At 41.6% G+C, this 26,907-nt stretch overlaps 2 protein-coding genes across 9 annotated transcripts in view; both read right to left on the bottom strand.

Annotated features, from left to right (window-relative positions):
* LOC125887535 (kelch-like protein 25) overlaps positions 1 to 26,907 on the bottom strand; it is a 144,631-nt gene that overhangs the window by 102,094 nt on the left and 15,630 nt on the right. The window lies entirely within an intron of this gene.
* Positions 12,859 to 17,734, bottom strand: LOC125887203 (SCAN domain-containing protein 3-like). Its single transcript, XM_049573855.1, has 3 exons — positions 17,645 to 17,734; positions 17,413 to 17,517; positions 12,859 to 14,385 (listed from the first exon to the last, which is right to left on the bottom strand). Exons 1-3 carry the CDS (start codon positions 17,732 to 17,734, stop codon positions 12,859 to 12,861), a joined length of 1,722 nt encoding a protein of 573 aa, XP_049429812.1.

The following is a 26,907-nucleotide window of genomic DNA, read 5'->3' as shown; positions in this document are numbered from 1 at the left end:
AGCCCGCTGAACTGTCCAATCCGGCCCGCGACTGGATTCCAAAATTGTGAGGATCAAAAAGAAAATATCATGTGGTCCACACTATTAAAGCAACTGAAAACAGCAACAACTGAGACTCTTAACTATCAGTAATCCCCACCATTTATGACTCTATTTAGGCTACATTCCAAAATGAGGACAGACTCGCTGCACTGTTTAACATTTATTGTTTCACACAGTTCTTTTTTTTTAACATAACTTTTCCTCATGCCCTTATTTAACATTTGGTTTTTATTTCAAAGTCTCAACAACAAGCTTCAAACTAGTAGACTTCTCAGGACAAAAAAAAGGAGGAAAAACCAACTGGCGTAACTTAAAATAGCATAGTAAATTAAAGCTGCAAGCAGCGTTTGGCGGGACCTCGCACTCGCGCCCATTTCCACCCCCAGCTTATGTCGTGGCCAGTTTAGTGCACCTAGGTGGCAGTGGCCAGTTTAGTGCGCCTAGGTGGCCCTGGAGAGAACATTTTGGCACTTTAGGGTTGAATTTTTTTGATTGTCTAAAATGTTTCGCCACTCCTGACATGCGTGCCAAGTTTGGTGAGTTTTTGAGCATGTTCAGGGCCTGCCTTTGGGCTCTGTCCCTAATAATATTAATAATAACACAAAACAAAAGAAATCTACTGTAAATATGTTCAAAATGCTGTTTGACTGAGATTTATGAAAGCCAATATGGCTGTCACCTAGTGATGCCACAATATGCAAATTACATAAGTTAATTTACTTCCATCAGATTGCTCTTCCTTAATTTTGAGGATGACATGACAAAAACACTACCAAACAAAAGAAATCTACTGTGTAAATATGTTCAAAAGGCTTTTTTACTGATATTTATGAATTCCAATATGTCCGCCGCCTAGTGACCCCACAATATGAAAATTAGATGAGTTAATTTACTCCCATGACAAAATTTGGGTCATGATGAAAAGTTTTCTCATTTACAGTATGTCTTTATCTCTAACCACTTTTAAGCCACAGCCTTTTGAAATGTTGAAATGAAAATGGAATATTTTTCTCAATAAGATCTGGCACCTAAAGGGTTACAATGGAGATTGTGCCGCTGTCATGTCAGCAGGTAAGTTGTAGAATCGCACACACATCATGTTTCTGTGAGTTTGTGACAATAGTTGCCATGATAACTAAGCAGGTGCAGCTAGGGTCAGAGTGAGAGAGACAGAACACAGAGAAGAGACGTCTTGTAGTGGAGATTTAACTGATGAACAAGTTCTTCCCATTCCCAAACCGTTGGTCTTACTTTGAAAGGGCAAATAGGTCACTTCCTGTTGGATTTAGGACATGCCAGTTTTGGTTTGATCTGTCTACGACATGCTTACAGGCCACAGTGGCCATTTTAGTGCACCTAGGTGGCGCTAGAGAGCCCATTTTGACACTTTACGGGTTAATAATGTGTGTTTGCTGTTTGACATGAAGATTCTGCTGCTGTAATCTGTCCTTTAAAAATTGTGAGACACACAGACCAGAGAGCCGTGTGTGCGTGTCTGTTTGTGCAGCCGTTGTCATGGCGATTAATGACTTGTCAGCACCTGTGGCACACACAGACAGCTCAGGAGAGCAGCTCACCAAAGGCTGTTTATAATGGGTTTTAACTCCTCAAACAAGTCCTTCCCATACCCAAACCGTTGGTCCAAGCAAGAAAATAAAGTGATTTTGAGAGACAGCCACTTCTCGTGAACGCACGTGCCGCGTTTTATATTTCTACAGTCAAAAATGTGGTCAGGGGAGCGAGTTTAAAATGTGTTGCACCTAAGCTGTTTCCAGAAATTTCTCCTCTGAGTTTACATGGGAGTGAATGGAAAAATCGGGCGCCCCTTCGCTTTGGAGCCACTCAGCAAAAATGTGTACGTGTGAGAGATTCCATGTCAACATATCTGAGCAGGACAAATTTTCCTACGCTTTGTGGTATAAATTGTGTCTGTACAGTGAAAATTGTGGCCATGGCAGCGAGTTAAAGACAAAAGTTTTAGACGATTTTTAGAGCCCTCTCCACTCTAGCTCACAGCATTCCATGCAATACACACCCATTGTAAACTGAGAATTTCTCCACTTTTGCTCATGGTACTTTGAGAGGCACAGATCAAAAACGATAAAAGATATGAAAAAGATGAAAACATGAGTGAATAGATGAGACCTGTGGCAACATTTGAGAGTTGGAATGGAGTCTGTAGCACAAAGTATGGAGACGCTGTAAATGCTAGAAAAAGCCCGAAGATTGGTCTCTTTCTCCCCCCTGCTGCCATTCATTTCCTATGGGACAGCTTTGAAGATCACAGACGTTTTTCTGACATCTCACCTTATGGAGGCCACAAAATCCAAACGCAGCGAGTAATGAAAAAGTTACGCACAACTTTTGATTAGAAGGAGTTGATCTGTAATCTGTGCAAGTTTGAAGTCGATAGGATAAACGCTGTATGAGAAGATGATTTTTTAGGAAAGGCAGTTTTAAGGCAAAATCTTACTTTGAAAGGGCAAATACGTCACTTCCTGTTGGATTTAGGTCAGGGTGTCAGCGTGATTTTTAGGTCTTGATGAGACGAACACGCCACTTTTGGTTTCATGTTTCTACGACGTTCCTACAGGCCGTGGCGGCCATTTTTGTGTGCCTAGGTGGCGCTAGAGAGCCCATTTTGGCACTTTAGGGGTTAATGTAATCATTTTATAAAATTTTTCAGCGGTTCTGATGTGCGTGCCAATTTTGGTGAGTTTTTGAGCATGTTTAGGGGGTCAAATTCCAGTTCAAAGAGGCGGCGGAAGAAAGAATAAAGAATAATAATAAACACAGCAAAAACAATAGGGTCCTCGCCTTTGGCGAGGACTGCTCTGTGAGCAGTCCTCTGCCTTAGGGCTCGGTCCCTAATTAAAGCTGCAAGCAGCGTTTGGCGGGACCTCGCACTCGCGCCCCAGCTTATGTCGTCACTGTGAATTATTTAGAAATATCAAACATATTGCCACAAACATCAGAAAATCCTTACAGAGCTGAACGTTTTGATGTTTGAATGCTTTCTGTCGCTGTAGGTCTGTACAAGTGATGTCACATTATGCAAATTAGATGGGCGAATTTCTTCCCATCAGATTCCTCTTCCTTCATTTTGAGGAAGACATGACAAAAACAACACAAAACAAAATAAATCTACTGTGTAAATGTTGGTCCAAACTGTTGGTCCAATCATGAAAATAATGTGATGATGAGAGAGATAAAGTTATACAGAAGATCTCTTTAGTAGCAGTTGAGGTGGCATGTGTGCATCTTTAAAACTGATAAAATAAACAGTGTAGGAGGAGATGTGTTTTCTTGAGACCACGTTTGAGGCGAAATCTTACTTTGAAAGGTCAAACAGCTCACTTCCTGTTGGAATCAGGTCCTGGGTGTCAATGCGTGATTTGTAAGTCAAACACACCAGTTTTGGTTTGATCTTGATCGACATTCCTACAGGGCTGTAGTGGCCATTTTAGTGTGTCTAGGTGGCGCTAGAGAGCCCATTTTGGCACTGTAGGGGTTAATAATGTGTATTTGCTGTTTCAAATGAAGTTTCTGCTGCTGTAATCTGTCCTTTATAGATTGTGAGACACACAGACAGAGAGAGCCGTGTGGTTATGTGTGTGTGTGTGTGTGTGTGCAGCCGTTGTCATGGCGATTAATGACTTGTCAGCACCTGTGGCACACACAGACAGCTAAGGAGAGCAGCTCACCAAAGGCTGTTTATAATGGGTTTGAACTCCTCGAACAAATGCTTCGCATGCCCAAACCGTTGGTCCAAGCAAGAAAATAAAGTGATTTTGAGAGACAGGCACTTCGTGAACGCACGCGTGTCGCGTTTTATATTTCTTCAAAAATGTGGTCAGGGAGCGAGTTTAAATGTGTTGCACCTAAGCTGTTTCAGAAATTTCTCCTCTGAGTTTACATGGGAGTGAATGAGAGAAAAAATCGGCGCTCCTTCGCTTTGGAGCCACTCAGCAAAAATGTGTGCGTGTGAGAGATTCCATGTCAACATATCTGCGAGCAGGACAAATTTTCCTACGTTTTGTGGTATAAATTGTGTCTGTACAGTGAAAATTGTGGCCATGGCAGCGAGTTAAAGACAAAAGTTTTAGACGATTTTAGAGCCCTCTCCACTCTAGCTCACAGCATTCCATGCAATACACACCCATTGTAAAGTGAGAATTTCTCCACTTTTGCTCATGGTACTTTGAGAGGCACAGATCAAAAACGGTAAAAGATATGAAAAAGATGAAAACATGAGTGAATAGATGAGACTTGTGGCAACATTTGAGAGTTGGAATGGAGTCTGTAGCACAAAGTATGGAGATGCTGTAAATGCTAGAAAAAGCCCGAAGATTGGTCTCTTTCTCCCCCCCGCTGCCATTCATTTCCTATGGGACAGCTTTCGAAGATCGTCAGGACGTTTTTCTGACATCTCACCTTATGGAGGCCACAAAATCCAAACGCAGCGAGTAATGAAAAAGTTACGCACAACTTTTGATTAGAAGGAGTTGATCTGTAATCTGTGCAAGTTTGAAGTCGATAGGATAAACGCTGTATGAGAAGATGATTGTTGTAGTAAAGGCAGGTTTAAGGCAAAATCTTACTTTGAAAGGGCAAATACGTCACTTCCTGTTGGATTTAGGTCAGTGTCAGCGCGTGATTTTTAGGTCTTGATGAGACGAACACGCCACTTTTGGTTTCATGTTTCTCGACGTTCCTACAGGCCGTGGCGGCCATTTTTGTGTGCCTAGGTGGCGCTAGAGAGCCCATTTTGGCACTTTAGGGGTTAATGTAATCATTTTATAAAATTTTTCACCGGTTCTGATGTGCGTGCCAATTTTGGTGAGTTTTTGAGCATGTTTAGGGGGTCAAATTCCAGTTCAAAGAGGCGGCGGAAGAAAGAAATAATAATAAACGCACCAAAAACAATAGGGTCCGACTGCTCTGTGAGCAGTCCTCTGCCTTAGGGCTCGGTCCCTAATTAAAGCTGCAAGCAGCGTTTGGCGGGACCTCACCCGTTTCGGCCTCCAGCGAATTATTTAGAAATATCACACATGTTGCCACAAAAATCAGAAAATCCTTACAGAGCTGAACGTTTTGATGTTTGAATGCTTTCTGTCGCTGTAGGTCTGTACAAGTGATGTCACATTATGCAAATTAGATGGGCGAATTTCTTCCCATCACATTCCTCTTCCTTCATTTTGAGGAAGACATGACAAAAACAACACAAAACAAAATAAATCTACTGTGTAAATGTTGGTCCAAACTGTTGGTCCAATCATGAAAATAATGTGATGATGAGAGAGATAAAGTTATACAGAAGATCTCTTTAGTAGCAGTTGAGCTGGCATGTGTGCATCTTTAAAACTGATAAAATAAACAGTGTAGGAGGAGATGTGTTTTCTTGAGACCACGTTTGAGGCGAAATCTTACTTTGAAAGGTCAAACAGCTCACTTCCTGTTGGAATCAGGTCCTGGGTGTCAATGCGTGATTTGTAAGTCAAACACACCAGTTTTGGTTTGATCTTGATACGACATCCTACGGGCTGTAGTGGCCATTTTAGTGTGTCTAGGTGGCGCTAGAGAGCCCATTTTGGCACTGTAGGGGTTAATAATGTGTATTTGCTGTTTCAAATGAAGTTTCTGCTGCTGTAATCTGTCCTTTATAGATTGTGAGACACACAGACAGAGAGAGCCGTGTGGTTATGTGTGTGTGTGTGTGTGTGCAGCCGTTGTCATGGCGATTAATGACTTGTCAGCACCTGTGGCACACACAGACAGCTAAGGAGAGCAGCTCACCAAAGGCTGTTTATAATGGGTTTGAACTCCTCGAACAAATGCTTCGCATGCCCAAACCGGTGGTCCAAGCAAGAAAATAAAGTGATTTTGAGAGACAGCCACTTCTCGTGAACGCACGTGTCGCGTTTTATATTTCTCGAGTCAAAAATGTGGTCAGGGGAGCGAGTTTAAAATGTGTTGCACCTAAGCTGTTTCCAGAAATTTCTCCTCTGAGTTTACATGGGAGTGAATGAGAAAAAAATCGGCGCTCCCTTCGCTTTGGAGCCACTCAGCAAAAATGTGTACGTGTGAGAGATTCCATGTCAACATATCTGCGAGCAGGACAAATTTTCCTACGTTTTGTGGTATAAATTGTGTCTGTACAGTGAAAATTGTGGCCATGGCAGCGAGTTAAAGACAAAAGTTTTAGACGATTTTTAGAGCCCTCTCCACTCTAGCTCACAGCATTCCGTGCAATACACACCCATTGTAAACTGAGAATTTCTCCACTTTTGCTCATGGTACTTTGAGAGGCACCGATCAAAAACGATAAAAGATATGAAAAAGATGAAAACATGAGTGAATAGATGAGACCTGTGGCAACATTTGAGAGTTGGAATGGAGTCTGTAGCACAAAGTATGGAGACGCTGTAAATGCTAGAAAAAGCCCGAAGATTGGTCTCTTTTTCCCCCCTGCTGCCATTCATTTCCTTTGGGACAGCTTTGGAAGATCGTCAGGACGTTTTTCTGACATCTCACCTTATGGAGGCCACAAAATCCAAACGAAGTGAGTAATGAAAAAGTTACGCACAACTTTTGATTAGAAGGAGTTGATCTGTAATCTGTGCAAGTTTGAAGTCGATAGGATAAACGCTGTATGAGAAGATGATTTTTAGGAAAGGCAGTTTTAAGGCAAAATCTTACTTTGAAAGGGCAAATACGTCACTTCCTGTTGGATTTAGGTCAGGGGTGTCAGCGCGTGATTTTTAGGTCTTGATGAGACGAACACGCCACTTTTGGTTTCATGTTTCTACGACGTTCCTACAGGCCGTGGCGGCCATTTTTGTGTGCCTAGGTGGCGCTAGAGAGCCCATTTTGGCACTTTAGGGGTTAATGTCACCATTTTATAAAATTTTTCACCGGTTCTGATGTGCGTGCCAATTTTGGTGAGTTTTTGAGTATGTTTAGGGGGTCAAATTCCAGTTCAAAGAGGCGGCGGAGGAAAGAAATAATAATAATAATAATAATAATAATAAACACAGCAAAAACAATAGTGTCCTCGCCTTCGGCGAGGACTGGTCAGTGAGAAAAAATGCGGCAAAAACTATAGGGAGGGTCCTCGCCTTTGGCGAGGACTTCTTTGTGAGTAGTCCACTACTGTTGGGCCCGGTCACTTATAAACGCACGCAGCAAAAACAAGAGGGTCCTCGCCTTTGGCGAGGACTGCTCCTTGAGCAGTCCTCTGCCTCTAGGTTCGGTCCCTAATAATAAACACAGCAAAAACAATAGTGTCCTCGCCTTCGGCGAGGACTGGTCAGTGAGAAAAAATGCGGCAAAAACTATAGGGAGGGTGCTCGCCTTTGGCGAGGACTTCTTTGTGAGTAGTCCACTACTGTTGGGCCCGGTCACTTATAAACGCACGCAGCAAAAACAAGAGGGTCCTCGCCTTTGGCGAGGACTGCTCTGTGAGCAGTCCTCTGCCTTAGGGCTCGGTCCCTAATTAAAGCTGCAAGCAGCGTTTGGCGGGACCTCGCACTCGCGCCCGTTTCCGCCCCCAGCTGATGTCGTCACTGTGAATTATTTAGAAATATCAAACATATTGCCACAAACATCAGAAAATCCTTACAGAGCTAAACGTTTTGATGTTTGAATGCTTTCTGTAGCTGTAGGTATTTACAAGTGATGTCACATTTATTCCCATCAGATTCCTCTTCCTTCATTTTGAGGAAGACATGACAAAAACAACACAAAACAAAATAAATCTACTGTGTAAATGTGTTCAAAATGTTTTTTGACTGAGATTTATGAAATCCAATATGGCTGCCTGCTGGTGATGCCACAATATGCAAATTGGATGAGTTAATTTACTCCTATCACAAACTTTGGGTCACGATGAATAGTTTTCTCATTTACAGTATGCCTTTATCTGTCACCACTTTAAAGCCACAGCCTTTTGAAATGTTGAAATGAAAATGGAATATTTTCCTCAATTAACTCTGGCACCTAAAGGGTTAAAATGGAGATGCTCTCTTTCATGTCTGGATGTAAGAGCTAGAAACGCACAGACATCATGTTTCTGTGAGTTTGTGTGTGACAGCGGCCATGGTAATTAAGTAGGCACACCTGGCAGAAGAGCAGAGAGAGACAGACACCTCTTTTAGTGGAGATTTAACTCCTCGAACAAGTTCTTCCCATTCCCAAACTGTTGGTCCAATCATGAAAATAATGTGATGATGAGAGAGATAAAGTTATACAGAAGATCTGTTTAGTAGCAGTTGAGGTGGCATGTGTGCATCTTTAAAACTGATAAAATAAACGGTGTAGGAGGAGATGTGTTTTCTTGAGACCACGTTTGAGGCGAAATCTTACTTTGAAAGGTCAAATAGCTCACTTCCTGTTGGAATCAGGTCATGGGTGTCAATGCGTGATTTGTAAGTCGAACACACCAGTTTTGGTTTGATCTTGATACGACATTCCTACGGGCTGTAGTGGCCATTTTAGTGCGTCTAGGTGGCGCTAGAGAGCCCATTTTGGCACTGTAGGGGTTAATAATGTGTATTTGCTGTTTGAAATGAAGATTCTGCTGCTGTAATCTGTCCTTTAAAGATTTTGAGACACACAGACAGAGAGAGCCGTGTGGCTGTGTGTGTGTGTGTGTGTGTGTGTGTGTGTGTGTGTGTGTGTGCAGCCGTTGTCATGGCGATTAATGACTTGTCAGCACTTGTGGCAGACACAGACAGCTAAGGAGAGCAGCTCACCAAAGGCTGTTTATAATGGGTTTTAACTCCTCAAACAAATCCTTCCCATACCCAAACCGTTGGTCCAATCAAGAAAATAAAGTGATTTTGAGAGACAGCCACTTCTCGTGAACGCACGTGCCGCGTTTTATATTTCTCGAGTCAAAAATGTGGTCAGGGGAGCGAGTTTAAAATGTGTTGCACCTAAGCTGTTTCCAGAAATTTCTCCTCTGAGTTTACATGGGAGTGAATGAGAAAAAAATCGGCGCTCCCTTCGCTTTGGAGCCACTCAGCAAAAATGTGTACGTGTCAGAGATGCCATGTCAACATATCTGCGAGCAGGACAAATTTTCCTACGTTTTGTGGTATAAATTGTGTCTGTACAGTGAAAATTGTGGCCATGGCAGCGAGTTAAAGACAAAAGTTTTAGACGATTTTTAGAGCCCTCTCCACTCTAGCTCACAGCATTCCATGCAATACACACCCATTGTAAACTGAGAATTTCTCCACTTTTGCTCATGGTACTTTGAGAGGCACCGATCAAAAACGGTAAAAGATATGAAAAAGATGAAAACATGAGTGAATAGATGAGACCTGTGGCAACATTTGAGAGTTGGAATGGAGTCTGTAGCACAAAGTATGGAGACGCTGTAAATGCTAGAAAAAGCCCTAAGATTGGTCTCTTTCTCCCCCCTGCTGCCATTCATTTCCTATGGGACAGCTTTCGAAGATCGTCAGGACGTTTTCTGACATCTCACCTTATGGAGGCCATAAAATCCAAACGAAGCGAGTAATGAAAAAGTTACGCACAACTTTTGATTAGAAGGAGTTGATCTGTAATCTGTGCAAGTTTGAAGTCGATTGGATAAGCGGTGTATGAGAAGAAGATTTTTTAGGAAAGGCAGTTTTAAGGCAAAATCTTACTTTGAAAGGGCAAATATCTCACTTCCTGTTGGATTTAGGTCAGGGGTGTCAGCGCGTGATTTTTAGGTCTTGATGAGACGAACACGCCACTTTTGGTTTCATGTTTCTACGAAGTTCCTACAGGCCGTGGCGGCCATTTTTGTGTGCCTAGGTGGCGCTAGAGAGCCCATTTTGGCACTTTAGGCGTTAATGTCACCATTTTATAAAATTTTTCACCGGTTCTGATGTGCGTGCCAATTTTGGTGAGTTTTTGAGCATGTTTAGGGGGTCAAATTCCAGTTCAAAGAGGCGGCGGAAGAAAGAAATAATAATAATAATAATAATAATTAAAGCTGCAAGCAGCGTTTGGCGGGACCTCGCACTCACGCCCGTTTCGGCCCCCAGCATATGTCGTCACTGTGAATTATTTAGAAATATCAAACATATCGCCACAAACATCAGAAAATCCTTACAGAGCTGAACGGTTTGATGTTTGAATGCTTTCTGTAGCTGTAGGTATGTACAAATGATGTCACATTATGCAAATTAGATGGGCGAATTTCTTCCCATCAGATTCCTCTTCCTTCATTTTGAGGAAGACATGACAAAAACAACACAAAACAAAATAAATCTACTGTGTAAATGTGTTCAAAATGTTTTTTGACTGAGATTTATGAAATCCAATATGGCTGCCTGCTGGTGATGCCACAATATGCAAATTGGATGAGTTAATTTACTCCTATTACAAACTTTGGGTCATGATGAATAGTTTTCTCATTTACAGTATGCCTTGATCTGTCACCACTTTAAAGCCACAGCCTTTTGAAACGTTGAAATGAAAATGGAATATTTTCCTCAATTAACTCTGGCACCTAAAGGGTTAAAATGGAGATGCTCCCTCTGTCATGTCTGAATGTAAGATCTAGAAACGCACAGACATCATGTTTCTGTGAGTTTGTGTGTGACAGCGGTTGCCATGGTAATTAAGTAGGCGCACCTGGCAGAAGAGCAGAGAGAGACAGACACCTCTTTCAGTGGAGATTTAACTCATCGAACAAGTTCTTCCCATTCCCAAACTGTTGGTCCAATCATGAAAATAATGTGATGATGAGAGAGATAAAGTTATACAGAAGATCTGTTTAGTAGCAGTTGAGCTGGCATGTGTGCATCTTTAAAACTGATAAAATAAACGGTGTAGGAGGAGATGTGTTTTCTTGAGACCACGTTTGAGGCGAAATCTTACTTTGAAAGGTCAAATAGCTCACTTCCTGTTGGAATCAGGTCATGGGTGTCAATGCGTGATTTGTAAGTCAAACACACCAGTTTTGGTTTGATCTTGATACGACATTCCTACGGGCTGTAGTGGCCATTTTAGTGCGTCTAGGTGGCGCTAGAGAGCCCATTTTGGCACTGTAGGGGTTAGTAATGTGTGTGTTCTGTTTGAAATGAAGTTTCTGCTGCTGTAATCTGTCCTTTAAAGATTGTGAGACAGACAGAGAGAGCCGTGTGGCTGTGTGTGTGTGTGTGTGTGCAGCCGTTGTCATGGCGATTAATGACTTGTCAGCACCTGTGGCACACACAGACAGCTAAGGAGAGCAGCTCACCAAAGGCTGTTTATAATGGGTTTTAACTCCTTGAACAAATGCTTCGCATGCCCAAACCGTTGGTCCAAGCAAGAAAATAAAGTGATTTTGAGAGACAGGCACTTCTCGTGAACGTACGTGTCGCGTTTTATATTTCTCTGTCCCATGTCAACATATCTGTGAGCTGGACAACATATCTGTGAGCTGGACAAATTTTCCTACGTTTTGTGGTATAAATTGTGTCTGTACAGTGAAAATTGTGGCCATGGCAGCGAGTTAAAGACAAAAGTTTTAGACGATTTTTAGAGCCCTCTCCACTCTAGCTCACAGCATTCCATGCAATACACACCCATTGTAAACTGAGAATTTCTCCACTTTTGCTCATGGTACTTTGAGAGGCACCGATCAAAAACGATAAAAGATATGAAAAAGATGAAAACATGAGTGAATAGATGAGACCTGTGGCAACATTTGAGAGTTGGAATGGAGTCTGTAGCACAAAGTATGGAGACGCTATAAATGCTAGAAAAAGCCCTAAGATTGGTCTCTTTCTCCCCCCTGCTGCCATTCATTTCCTATGGGACAGCTTTGGAAGATCGTCAGGACGTTTTTCTGACATCTCACCTTATGGAGGCCATAAAATCCAAACGAAGCGAGTAATGAAAAAATTACGAATAACTTTTGATTAGAAGGAGTTGATCTGTCATCTGTGCAAGTTTGAAGCCGATTGGATAAGCGGTGTATGAGAAGAAGATTTTTTAGGAAAGGCAGTTTTAAGGCAAAATCTTACTTTGAAAGGGCAAATATCTCACTTCCTGTTGGATTTAGGTCAGGGGTGTCAGCGCGTGATTTTTAGGTCTTGATGAGACGAACACGCCACTTTTGGTTTCATGTTTCTACGATGTTCCTACAGGCCGTGGCGGCCATTTTTGTGTGCCTAGGTGGCGCTAGAGAGCCCATTTTGGCACTTTAGGGGTTAATGTCATCATTTTATAAAATTTTTCACCGGTTCTGATGTGCGTGCCAATTTTGGTGAGTTTTTGAGCATGTTTAGGGGGTCAAATTCCAGTTCAAAGAGGCGGCGGAAGAATAAAGAATAATAAACGCTCCAAAAACAATAGGGTCCTTGCCTTCGGCGAGGACTGCTCTGTGAGCAGTCCTCTGCCTTAGGGCTCGGTCCCTAATAATAAACACAGCAAAAACAATAGTGTCCTTGCCTTTGGCGAGGACTGGTCAGTGAGAAAAAATGCGGCAAAAACTATAGGGAGGGTCCTCGCCTTTGGCGAGGACTTCTTTGTGAGTAATTCCACTACTGTTGGGCCCCGTCACTTATAAACGCACGCTTTGGCGAGGACTGCTCCTTGAGCAGTCCTCTGCCTCTAGGCTCGGTCCCTAAGAAACGCACCAAAAACAATAGGGTCCTCGCCTTTGGCGAGGACTGCTCCTTGAGCAGTCCTCTGCCTTAGGGCTCGGTCCCTAATAAATACTAACCTGGTACCAGAACAAAACAGGTCACAAATAATGTTCGCACATCAAATAAAACGTTAAGTGGGCTAGCGATTTCAAATCACAAGGCTGAAATGGGCTACTCACACTGCTTAATGGCTGAAGTTACATTTCCCCTCTGACACCAACTTTTTCACATCAGGCTTGGCCGCTGTCAGACTTATGCGCAAACAGTTCCCCAAAGACTGGTTTGACAGTCGGTTCCTCTCGTGTGTTTTTATCGAGTTCATCTTGGAGAACGCAGCCTCGCAGATGTAGGTTGAACCGAACATGGTGAGCACATACATAGCCAGCGTCTTCAATGTGCCATAGTCCTCGGGACAAGACACCCAAAATGCACTCAGGCTTTCAGCACCACGGAGAGCAGCCTTCATGTCGCCTGCAGCCTGGATTTCAGCCAGCTCACTCTGAATGGCCGCCTCGTCCAACGGCATCATTTTCACCGCGTTTGTGGAGAATTCTCCGCTTGGGCTGATGGTGAATGGGTTACGCACAAATCCAATGACATCCCTGGAAATGAAAAAGTCATTGAATCTAGCAGAGAAGTTGTCTTTTAATTGTGTGATGAATGTCTTCATCTTGTCTGTTACGTTGCTTTCTTCCACCGTCTTCAGTGTGTTGAAGTGCAGCAGCCTCCCTGACAACAAATCTGCGTGGAACAGATCAAGTGTGTTCCCAAAGGCATCAAGTTTTTCCACCAAATCCACCACTGATTTTTCTTTTCCTTGCAGCTGGAGATTAAGTGTATTCAGATGGGAGAAAATGTCTGTTAAAAACGCAACGTTGCACATGTATTCTCTGTCTTGCATGATGCGGAGATGGTCAGCTGCCGCTTTTGATTTACTTTGTTTCAAAAAATCCACTACTTGGGCACGGAGTTCAATGAAGCACTCCAGTGCTTTGCCCTTACTGAGCCAGCGCACGCCATTGTGGAGCAACAGGTCATCATGAGAAGCCTGGGATTCGAGCACAAATTTGCGGAACAGGCGGTGCTGTGTGCTTGAATTTCCTCTGATGTGGTTAATAATTTTCATTGTTTTCTCCATCACCTCTTTGAGCTCCCCGTTTGGCTTTGCGCACAGCATGCTTTGATGGATAATACAGTGAAGTGCGCTAGTTTTAGGAACGACAGTCTTTATTCTGCTCACCAGACCCTTGTTTTTGCCAGTCATGGCAGGTGCACCATCTGTCACTGTCAGGTTGATTTTATCCAGGGACAATCCATGGCTTTTAAAAAAATTCTCCAGTTTTCCAAAGATGATGTCAGCAGTGGTGTTGTCCTCCAGCGGAAGCAATGCCAGCAGCTCCTCTCGGAAATCTTTGCCATCAAAGTATCTGACAAAAACGCACAGCTGTGAAATATCCGTGTTGTCAGTGGACTCATCAATAGCCAGCGAAATGTATTTGGCTTCCTTGATCCCATCAATGACAGCTTGCTGGACATGCTCTGCCAAGACGTGTACACGACATGCAGCAGTTGAAGCAGAGAGAGGTATTTGTTTGACAGATGCAATAACTCTGTCCATGGATTTGTCGGGGGCAAGTTCCTCCAGAACGGTGACTATGCACTCCTTTAAAACCTCACTTTCCGTGAAAGGCCGGTTAAGCACCCAGGCAGCCTGCAGAGATGCACACGTTACTCTCTCTTGATCAGTTAAAGTTTGAGTAATAATGCCACTTGCACGGGAGTAGGCAGATTTCAATGTGGCGATTTTTCTCTGACGGGCCTCTGACTGCCCAGGATATGAATCCTTGAAATTTGTATGTTTAGTGTTGTGGTGACGGTGCAGATTATATTCTTTTGCAACAGCAACAGTTTCGTTGCAAATGAGGCATACAGGTGACGCATATCGAAGGTTGGCATGATAAATGCATACTTTTCAGTCCAGTCATCATTAAAGGATCTGTTTTCCACATCAACTTTTCGTTTCATGGCCTTTGAGAGTGCCATTTTACCTGTGTTAAGAGGCCTTTTCCTTTCACTTCCATGGTGTTTGTTTTTCAAGTGTTCTATAAATAAAGTTGACTTAATTGAGTTGAGGCAAAATATCTCACTCCTGGTGGTTGACTATGGTATAGGTGATAGGAGCCTGACTCATAAAGGCTAAAAATGCCTTCAGTTTTGTAATGAAATGGAAAAAAAATATAAACAATAAACATCAAATAATAATGTTATGCCAAAATTTGACTTTTATTTAATTTTTATTTGGGGGTCCGGCCCCCAAGGTGACTGTCCGGTAAAATTCTGGCCCTCTGACAAATATAGTTGGTGACCCCTGTTATAGACGGAGAACAATTGACAAATTTTTCACTTTAAGCCCTGACACTGTCATTTTTGTGTAGGAATTAAGCTACAATACATGACATATGTTGTTTTAATTAATAAATACAGTGGGTCTCATTCATGAAACATGAGCAGAAGGAATTTGTGTGTAAACTGTTCGCAGACGGAAATTTATGTGCATGTCCGCATTCATCAATATTTTAGTAGCTCCGATCTTTTCGTAGCTACTAACAAAATCTACTCCTGCTCCTGACCACTTGTAGTGCTAATTTAGTAAAACACATAAATATTGCTTGTCACTATTGGAAATTACAATTTTAATTCATATTGCGCTCTGTTATGTACACAATACACAGATGCCTTTGAAACACGTAACCTAAACATGACAAAATATTAAAAATATAACACATTTAGTTAAATTAGTTGGCAATTAGCAGGTTTAAGATCCACATTAGGTTCATGATTGTGAATTATCTATGTAAATCGAATCAGTAGATTACACGTTCTTTCTACATGTTGAATGATGACAATAAAAATATCCGTAAGGACGACAGCTTGATCACAGCCTCTTCAGCCTTGGTGCCTGGGTTCAGCATGCAGGGGCAGCAGGAGCAGCAGGTGGTGGAGCCACGAAGGAGCACGCGCCAGCTGAAAGAATTATTTGAGACAACACTTTTTTTTTTGTGGCTGTTTGAATACATTGAATGAATAAATCTGATTTGAAAAATGTTTAATTTACGTTGTATAAAACAGAGCTTTAGGCTATTAAGATTCAAATAATTTGAAGACGATACATACAAACTGCTGTAGGCTATATGTTATCCGTATCATTTGTTAAAATAAATGTTAAATAGCTCTACATTCCGACAGCCATCACTGATTTAGAGTTTATCCATATGCACAAAACATCTCTGGTTTCCCATTCCCACTTCATTCAAAACCCCACAAATGAATCTTCTGTTTGTTTGGTGACCACTGTAATTTTTTTTGTGTGTGCTTATGCGTTTCTTTGCCTCCAGTTTCATATCAAACCATTTACGCTTCACCTCTGACATGGTTCTTTGTACTACGGAGACAACATTAACAGCATCTGTTAACTCTCTCCAGGCCTTCGCTTTGCCTCCCTGTCCCTGTCACACCACTACTAACTGAAGAAAATAAAATGTTTTTTCTTAAGTCCACTTCACCCAAAATTATTTCGATCTCTGCTTCAGAAAAATTCTTTTTTCTTTCTTTCTCTTTCTTTCTTTGCGCCATGACTGACAGGTCGACAGGATTCACCTACACCTCCTTATATGGTGGTCATTGGCTATTCATGGGCGGGGATTTATGGTAATTGATGATTACAGGGAGTGCGCTGTCACTTTACGATGGATTGGCATTCATGATCATACACACGTGTTTACGATCAAATCTGAGTTTCCCGCGGCGTTCCTGAATCCGGAGTAGGTTTTTAGTAGAGTAAGCTTTTATGTGCAAATCTACACACAGATTTACTCACTTTTCATGAATGAGACCCAGTGTGAATAAAGATTACATAACATAAAAATAACTGCAGTCTTTGTTATTTGATAGCCACTTAAATTAAACAATTTTTATAGGGCAAGTAAAAACTGACTTCGGGCAAGTAGATCTCTGACCAACTTGCCCGACCGGGCAAGTGAAAAAAAAAAAACCTTAACGTTGAACCCTGTAGCCAAACAAATTTTTCACTAGCCAAATAAAACAATCATGCCTTGTTTGACTAAAAATAATTACCTTACATTTTTAGTATGAAAATCCAACTTTAGCATCACTTAAAGAAGACAAAATTGCAACATATTATTTTGAGTGAGCCAGTATGAAGCTTTAATCAGAGGTATACAGACTGGATAAATTTAGGGCGCTGGGATAAAGGTTTTAGTCAAACATAATGAGGTAAATCTCGAAATACATTTTCAAATGCAAAATTCTACCAAAGCAGAATTTTGAGGCAAGATTTACTTAATTTTTAACACTGCTTAAAAGTTTCTGTAAAATCATGTGTACATTTTTCCAGCATAAAGAACATAAAGAAAAAGTCCTTTTGGATTGGAAAATGGTAAAGAGAATCTGACTGCAGTATTGAGCTTTAGGCTCAGTTTCATTGCATTTGTATCTGCGATATCTGTCGTTCAGGCTATGTTAGAGGACTAACGTTATGTTTCCAATTTAGTAGTATTAAGTTAACTAAGCGTTCATGGGGTAACATTAACAGTAGTTAGCAGTAGTTAATACTAGCTAACATGATAGCAGCCGACAAAAAGCGTTATTGATGTTAACGCTAACTCAAACTCAACAGTTCTCACCAATTTTATAGTGACTGAAGAGTTAAAACACTTACTCGCAGAGCCACTCTAAGTCCACCATCGGCCTTCCCTTCTTTCCCAAGGCAGTTCTGAACATGGTCATCATTTTTCTTTTCGTTGGGTTGGGTCACCGTCACTGACTTTACCAGAGGGGTTGAGTTCATAGGTTGAGAGGCTTTCAGGCAATCACTGTGGCATCTAGACCTCTCGTGGTCTTTAATACTTTATAATTTCATGTTCTGTGTCCCTAAAACAAAGGGATTTTGCCTTGGTTTCTTTGGTGTGCTTGCGGCAAAGGTGCAGCTCATCGTGTTGGTGTGGGGGTCGTAGGTCAGCCACACAGCTGGCCAGCCTCATCTAGTTTCCATTTTTCAATAAAAAGCCATGCAACATTTGTACTCCGTTTAACGGTCTGTTCTTCTTGTACAAGTCCAACATGTTCATCTTCGTTTTTCCTCTTTTCTGGCAGTGGCTTCACACCATGAATGTGTCGCCACATCTTGCTCAGAAGTTATCATAGAATGCCAGAATTTCTGGTAGCTGACCTCATGCATTCCCGGCACACGTACAATAAGCCGCGAGGGTCAAAATAGTCTGACACAGCTGGCAGAAATGGTCGGGTAAGTATTTTTGTTTAACACGCCAAACTCATATTTTACCCGCCATTGGTGCTTGCCGGGTGTTAATTTTACGCCCTGTATATATCGGGCCATTTTATACCGGGTCTCGGTACCAGTCCCTGCACGGGCCACTCAGAGGTTGCTTCTGGGCCGCACGTGGCCTGCCCTAACGTTACCTTTTATTTGCGCTGTAGTGCATCATCTTCAAAATGTCTGTGACAGCTACTACTACTACTCCAACTACTACTACTACTACTACTGTGTGTGTGCAACAGCCACAGCTTGCGCCCATGGGTACGGCCCATGTGGGTACGGCCCATGTGGGTACCCAGCTGTACAAAAAAAAAGCAAGAGCTTGCCACTGATTGGTTACAAGATTCGAAACAGTTTGTGATGCCATGCCCATGATTGAACCGGTTGAATCTCTCTGCATGAGCCAACCTGAGCCGATGTGCAACTGACTCATTCAGACCAATGCAACTTTTCTCTGCAATGTCCGAAAATTGTTTTGTTGTGTCTGGAATCTTTGGTCTGAACTGGCCTTTGAATGCCAATACCTAACATTAAATACCTTAGTATTAGGGCTGGGTGATATGGACTAAAATTCATATCTCTGTATTATCAGGCTGAATGGTGATACAGGAAATATATCTTGGTATTTTCTACAAATAGGCTACATGTTTAGTTGCAAGCTGATCCATGGCTAATGTCGCCTGTTATTTTTGCTGCATGTGTTTTTCCATCACAAAGCAAGGCAGGTACAAGACAATGACCTGTTGAGGTGAGCTGTTTGCAGAGGTGCAATAAGAGCCTGTTGTCTTCTGCCCTAAATCTAACATCACACTGTGGCTGTTTCTGATTTTACTCTTCCTCCCTGCGATATTATTAGACTTACCTTTATTAATCTTTATTGAAGAAAAGCTGCTAACAAAGTTCTGCTAATTCAGTAATAAATAAAAGTAAATAGATTTTATTGATGTAAAATAATATGCTGATTAGGGATGGGCAGCACAAACTGGGGGAGGGAGGGGGGCGAATAGTAATAGTCGTATTAAAAAATCGATTTTTCAAAAATAAAACGACTATTCAAAATTCGAAAATCGTGACCCTTCCCTAATGCTGATGGTGACATTTTCCACCGGTCCGCTGCGCTCTGAGTCTGGTGTCAGTGACACATGCTGCTGAGTCGCGCATCTGTCTGCTTGCACTGCATTGTGCACCGAGGGTTTTAATCTTTAGTGTGAAAAATCAAAAGTTAAACACTACTTATCAGCAACCAGAAGTGTTTTTTGTTTGTGAATATTTTTATCTTAATTCTAGGGTTGCAAGAAACTACCTTTTTGCCATAATTTTTAAGTACTTAGTATCCTCTTTAAGTGTGTCTTTTTCTCTTTCGTTCTCTTTCTGTTTGGGGTTTTTGTCGAGGTGCTGAAAATACCTCTTCATTTTCACCGTCGCGAAGTGAAGTGATGATGGGAGAGGCTAGAGGTAACCACACAGGAATTGTGGGAATTGTAGTTGGATATACAGGATACTACGAATGGTCGTTATCACAGTAGATTACAACTACCATGTAGACTAGTGATTGTTTTTTTTTTTTTTTTGTAGGATAAGGATGAGCCATCGCTCATGTTGTGTGTCAGATTTTACGAGAAAATAACAGACCACCAGTGTAATTAGTTATAGTTACTAGTTACTAGTTACTTTCCTCAAAAAGTAACTGAGTTAGTAACTGAGTTACTGCATTTGAAAAGTAACTAATTACCTGGAAAGGTAACTATAGCGTTACTTTTGTATAATGCTCAAATATGTCAAATTGCTTCCCCCCCCCATCCCAATGGAACTGTATGTAATGAAACTCAACACTAAATATGTTAAATGAATGAAATTGACATTTAATAGAATAAATCATTATAAATCATTATAAATCATTGTACACTTATCTACACTACACTACACTGTTGTGCGTATATGTGTAAGAACCTTCATTAATTCTCCATTAAAAGTCTCATTGACTGACCGTCACCTGTGTGTATGCAGAGAGGGAGAGGGGCGGAGGGAGCGGAGCTGTGGAAACATCCTGCAGTCCACGATACTATCATGCATTTAAATAACACATCAGACGGATATAGAGAAAGGTGATGTTTAGAGAGCAAGCCTAAATAAGCAACTCCACTTCAGAAACAAGCCCAAAAAAAACGCAACCCGCGACTACCAATATTTGTAAGCGACTTCACAAGAAAACAAACCCAAAGACGCTGCTAATAGACCCCTTCACGGCCAACGTCATCAAATAGTTGCGCGCGCACTTTGGCAACGGAAGTGGTGTTGTTCCCCAGCGTTCCCCAGCCGTTCTGACCGACACAGACGAGATAGCAAGCATTTAAAAGTGGATAAAAACTGTTTCCAGCATCAAAATGTCTGGTTGTTGCGTGTACGGTTGTCAGAATCGATATTCCACCGGCGGACTAAAGTTTTACAGGATTCCGACAGGATCACGACCGTTTCAGAGCAACCGGCGGTGTCTGTGGCTGCAAGCGATTAAACGTGTTGACTGGAATGAGGACATAATCAAAAATGCTTGCGTCTGCAGCGCCCACTTTGTATCAGGTAAGGTTATCTATCTACTCTTTGATTTTACTGGAAAGCCTGGTTTACATTAGTGATTGTCTGTACGATGTAGAATAATAATCAAATGCAGCTAAACTTTGATGACTAGCTGGCGTTAGATTTGACTAGTAAACAAACGTGTGTGTGTGTTTTATTTGCAGGTGAGGCATCATTGGACTCTAGTAGTCCTGATTTTGTGCCTTCTGTGTTTGTGTACACAAAACAAAGCCAGAACCCGAGGCAAAGATGGACAGGTAAGAGTAATTAGAGTTGCCCCCTCTCAGTCGTTTTTTAGTTTGTTTTCCTCTCTTGCATAAGCTTTGGTGCCTACAGCTGCTGTTTTGTGATATGGATTAGTCTAACTGTAAATTTCTGCTGTTTTTACTGTAGGTACCATAGGAAAAGGAGGAGAGATGACAGACCTAACACTGCAGTAAATCAACCTGCTCATTCTGAAACTCCAGAACAAGAATGCAGTATGGATCATTGTCCTGGTATGAATATATTTAATCTTACAGTTAACTGACCTATTGTCAGGGTTCCCACCGTCATGAAATTCCAGGAGAAGTTATTAAATTAGAACAGTTTTCCAGGCCTTGAAGTGGTTTTGGAATTAACAATGTTTATGAAAAGTTTTTAATACACACTGTTTTGGGGTATTGTTTCTCCCTCGCTTCACCTCCTCCTCTTCTTATTCTTCCCCTCTTTTCCTGTTCTCCTACTCTCCTTGTAATCATACTACAATATAGGCCTATCTATTTTAAAGTACTTAAATAAAGTTATGGGAATGGGGCAAAGTATAATGGAAGTTTTGAAAATTCATTGGTAAAAATGTTAGAGAACCCTGGATTGTGAACTTGTCTGCATTGGTTGCAGCACATGCTAATTTTTCACTTTTCTATATTAAAGCTGAGGAGGATATCCCAGTTCCAAGGAGAGAGTACGATGATCTGAACCTGAGACACAGTCAACTTCAGGAAGAGTATGTCAACCTGCGACAGGAGTTTGACACACTACGAGCTGAAAATGTAAAGCTGAAAGAGGAGCTGCAAAAATCTACATTTTCCTATACCACTGTTAAGTGCAACATTGGACAATTGATTTTTCTCACAGGACTGACCTCCGTGATCTTTGAGTGGCTGCTTACAAAAATAACGTGCAGCGTACAAAGAATTAGCCAAAAACTTACAGTAGAGGACCACCTATTGGTTATATTGATGAAATTAAGGTTGGGCCTAAGTAATACTGACTTGGCATATAGATTTAAGGTATCAAAAACCACCATATCAAATATTTTGCGGAGCTGGGTCCCTGCTATGGCCGTGGTCCTCAAGCCACTCATTAAATGGCCAAATAAGGGGGCAATACTTAAAAATGTGCCAAAAATATTCAAGCGCAACTTTAAAAGATGCCGGTGCATAATAGATTGCACTGAAATTTTCATAGCTAGACCCAGTAATCTGACTGCCAGGGCCCAGACATGGTCAAATTATAAACACAACAACACCATTAAATATTTGATTGGCATCACTCCAGCTGGTGCAATTTCATTTCTGTCTCCTGGGTGGGGTGGACGGGTTTCAGACAAGCAGATCACTAAAGAGTCAGGTTTCTTCAAACTTTTGGAGCCTAAGGATGAGGTTTTAGCAGACAGAGGATTTCTCATCAGAGATGAGCTTGCGGCTTATGGTGCAACCCTTCGTATCCCTCATTTTACCAAAGGAAAAAAGCAGCTTTCTGCACAGGAAGTGGACACATCTAGACAACTTTCTCGTGTGAGGATCCATGTGGAACGAGTTATTGGTCGGTGGAAGAACTTTAAGATTTTGCAGTTATTCCAGTGTCGCAGGTTAACATACTAGATGATGTTGTGACTGTATGTGGTGCCCTCACAAACCTCTGTAAGAGTGTTGTTCCCAAATGAGTTACCCATAACCATGTATGAGTTATAAAGTGATTTACATCTGTAAAACATGTATTTACTGTACTTAAAACTTAAAACTGTACTTAAAACTGAATTATAATAAACCTTCCAACATTGGCTGCCGCTGATGTGTCTAATGGTCCTTTTTCCCCCAGATTATCTCAGACTACAACAATTCAGAGTGCAGTATCACTTTTATTTGTAATGATGTTATTAACAGAGTTTCATTCCAAAATAACCATTTGAGAAATGTATACAAACAACATAGGTGCCATTAAAGTGCGATTAAACATTAACAACATGGAAAGTAGGAGTATGTACAATATATTAGAATCAAACTGGTTCTGTATGTTGTAAACAGTAGTGTAAATAAACAAATCTGTCAAATATCCTTAATTTTAGGTCGCAAATTATCTCTATGGATGGATACATACATAGCATTACAGAATAAAACTTTAAATGTCTTGTTGCACTGAAGTGCATCTACACACAGCAGTCAATAACAACAACATAAAATGTAAGGAAAAGGCTGCTGATGAATTCATTGTTTCAAACTTTAATAAATGTAGGTCTAGGTGATATGGACCAGATTCAGATTGATATTTTTGACCAAATACCTCAATATGGATGACTATTAGTGCTTTCACAAAATATTTACACAATGACAATGACATTTAACTGTAATGCAACTTTTACAACCAGGAAAAGACAATCCATATCCAACATTTAAGACCATATCTGGTCTCATATCACAATATCAATATATTGCCCAGTTCTAAATGAAGGCATTCAGGCCTCAACTCTCAGACATTTCCTACATAACCATGTTTCTGGCTTCCTTTTGATCTGTGCACAGCTGTAGTGAAAGCGGTTGTTGCATTTGACACAGATTATCATTTTGCCAAAATCTGGCCTTTCACAGTATTTGCAGGCTCTCTGTGACACCAATACAGGGTCATGCTTTCTTGTCAGTAGTTCAGGCAACACACTCGAGATAAAGAAGTCTTGTGCTTTTGGCAAAGCCTCCTGCAGAAACTCCTCATTTCTTAGGATACGTTGCACAATGAACTCCTCCTTCGTCCACAACACAAAGTCACAGTAGCTAACATCACACACAAACATGTGAAGATGAGTTTGATAGTAGTATGGGTGTGAATGTTTCAATGAGAATGACTTGTCCAGACAAAACTGCTTGTCTTCTGTGCATCCTTGAAGGCTATTGTGTATTTGTAGGGACACTTTATCTCTACCCCCTTTGCCACAGCAGGTACATCTTGCTATCCCGTCTGGCGATGATCCAAGGTGTGGCTCAGAAGGTTGCACTACTAAGCCACATGAGCTGATGCTGAAATCTGGATGGCTTTGGGACATAAATGCAGTGTAGGCTTGTCTTGCCATTTCCTCCATGTTTTCACCCCAGAGCACAGATGGGACATTTAACTGTGTTTTGCTGTACTGCATTATATCATTTAGGAATGCTTTGCTAATCTTGTCAGTTGTGGTCGCATGGTGAAATTTGGTACTTGTGATCCGACCAGCCCTATAGGTGTGCCACTCCTTTGACCTTGACTGTTGCTGTGTCACAAATTCCAGTTTCTCACATTGATGAGGTTGTAGTGTAGTTTTTAGTCTGTGAAATGTATCCTCACATTTCACCTGCATTTCCTGTGGTGTGAGTTCCCTGAGTGTTGCATCAAATAAAGCAGTCAAGGGCTCAGGTAAGTCTGGATGCTCCTCTGAATCAGTGTCAGATGATGCAGTGTCAGTGTCACTATTCTCCAGGCTTGTCAGCACTGCAGCACCTGGGTCCACAACCTGCAGTTCCCAGATGTCATCATCTGTCAACACTGATAATAGAGCAACAAAAAGACACAATTATTGTGCTGCATAATATTCACATTTTAAGAATACTGACTGAATTCTTCTTAAACCAGTTAAGCAGAGCTTTAAACACGCAGGTGTACAATAGATAACAAACAATCTAATTTCTAGAATCAGTAATCTGAAGACAAATGCACAGACATATTCAAACTAACATAACAAATGATACTGACATTATTCAAACTGTGTCTGTAGGCCTTTAGGTTTTTCATCTCTGAATCACCAAGTAACACCTTTCTCAGGCTACATTATGGTGTCAAAACAATGAGGAGAAATCTTGAGAATTAATTAAATGCACTATGGCAAATGGAAACTTATCTAGGCTCTGTCAACTATTACATGCCTCTGGGTGTGATACTATTCTTCCTAGCAGATGTTGAAGCTGCTGGAAGCTGCCTGCCTAGCCTCTTTGGTTTGTGGAAGCTGATTTCCCTCAATGGAGCTGGTCTGACTTCTTTCCTGCTGATGTCTTTCCACATGCACACTCCAGAAGTAACTGCTGCTTTCTCTGTCCTTCCCATCCTAACATAGAGCTCAACTTTGAATAATATTGCAGCTGCATGGCTGCAGCATGACCCAAGCCTGAAATTTCACAAAAACATAATAAACATACTGGCTGATCCATAATGATAACCTGAAAGGACAGTAAAACAGAAGCATAATTCATGTTTGCATAACCACTATATCATAGAGCTCTGAACTATGTTAGCTACAAGCCCACAACACCAAATAATAGGTTACTTACCCTGCCATACAGGTGCAATTCGCTGTGAGGACGTAGTTTTCTCGTTGGTTGATTATAACCCAAGCCTCATACATCGTTGTCTTGTGTCCTTGTCTTTGACTAGGGAGAATTTCTGATTTCAACACACAAAACTCTGAGTCTATGTCATGGTATTTGACGTTCTGTACATGACCACAGACAACATACTCATAAGCATCCAGCGATTTATAGGCTCGTAATTTCTCTCTGGTGTACACGCTCGGTTTCTCAATTAAATACGTATATATATGTCTGGCCACTGTATATTCGGCCACTTGCTAACGTCTTCAACCCACTCATTAATAGCACACGGATCTGGAAGTCGGACACCATTTGTCAAAGTCAACTTGTTGAGGTAACATTCGCGATCTTTTGTTGATAATCCCCTTGCATAGCTTGACAAACTGTCGATCTCCGCCATACTTCCGTTGCCAAAATGCGCGCGCATACGTACTACGTCATCATTGTGTACAAACCGTGAACGGGTCTATAAGCGGACCTGACAACCCTGCTTGTGTGCTTGTGAATACCCGCCCTACTCTGCCTCTGATTGGTTTATGATGAAATTTACTCTCCCTAAGCCAATCATCATCAATTATGCGGTTGTCTCTCCCTCCCTTCCCCCTCACCTGCCATCACCAAAGAAAAAAAACTTTAGAGCTCTGCTGAGAAGGAGCTTGCTTGGGTGAAAGCCGCTTCAGTGAACTCAAGTAAAGCCGAGTAACGGCGCATTTTATTGTGAGTAACAGTAACGGTGTTATAACGGGGGAGACCAGACGTTGCGCTAGACTTTTTCATCAGCGGTCATTTTGACCGACAGGGTCATAAAAATCCGGTCATAATCTATTTTTACCGGTCATTTTAATTTTCGTTTTTAAATGATAATAAAGATATTCAAAGACATTTAGTTTTCATTCGTTCGTTTTTAATAAATCCAACAAGCAAGTTATAAAGTGTGCATTAATAAGGACATGAACGAAAAGATGAACAGACATCCACACACCCATGCCATTCTGGACACACCGGACAGCACTAACACATCCGGTGTGTCCAGAGCGTTATGTAGTTATGCCTGTAGGCTCGGTGGCACAAAATTAAAATTGTAATGAAGTGATTAGGGTATTGAAAAATGTGTTTGGTTATGCACTGTTGTGTTATTTTGAATTATAAACACGGTATTTTCTCCTCACGTTCCACAGTGCGTGCTGCTATTTTATTTTGAAAATTGGCCGGATTCTCTCGTCTTTTCTGTGTCCAACTTCCTGTTTGGTACGGTCCGCTCCGCTCTGCTCAGCGGCCTGTGCGGACAGTCAGATAGGTTAACATGGGCGCTGACTGAAAACTGCCTCCGCTGCTGGGCGCTGCACTTCGGTTCCACGTCCGGTGTTTTCCAGGCTGTTATGTCAACAACGCTACATGAAGCAGATGAATGACTTTTTCTCTGCAGCCACTTAAACCACTGACTGTGCACTCTGCCGCCAAGTGGGCAGGGGTGGTAATTGCAACCAGTCAAAATGACTGACGGCCTTCAGATTTTCCGGTCATTGTTGTAAAAAAAACGGTCAGTGACTGAGAATACCCGGTTAACGCGACCCCTGGGGGAAACAGCAACTTTTTTGATTAGTCGTTACTGAATAAGTAGCGCCATTAGTAACGCCGTTTATTTTTAACGCTGTTATTCCCATCACTGCAGACCACACACACACACAAGCGGCTCACAAGCAGTCTGTTG

The sequence above is a fragment of the Epinephelus fuscoguttatus genome, linkage group LG4 (assembly GCF_011397635.1).
Source record: "Epinephelus fuscoguttatus linkage group LG4, E.fuscoguttatus.final_Chr_v1".
NCBI lineage: Eukaryota > Metazoa > Chordata > Actinopteri > Perciformes > Serranidae > Epinephelus > Epinephelus fuscoguttatus.
The sequence above is the reverse complement of the archived record's forward strand: the minus strand, read 5'-3'. Positions and strand labels throughout refer to the sequence as shown.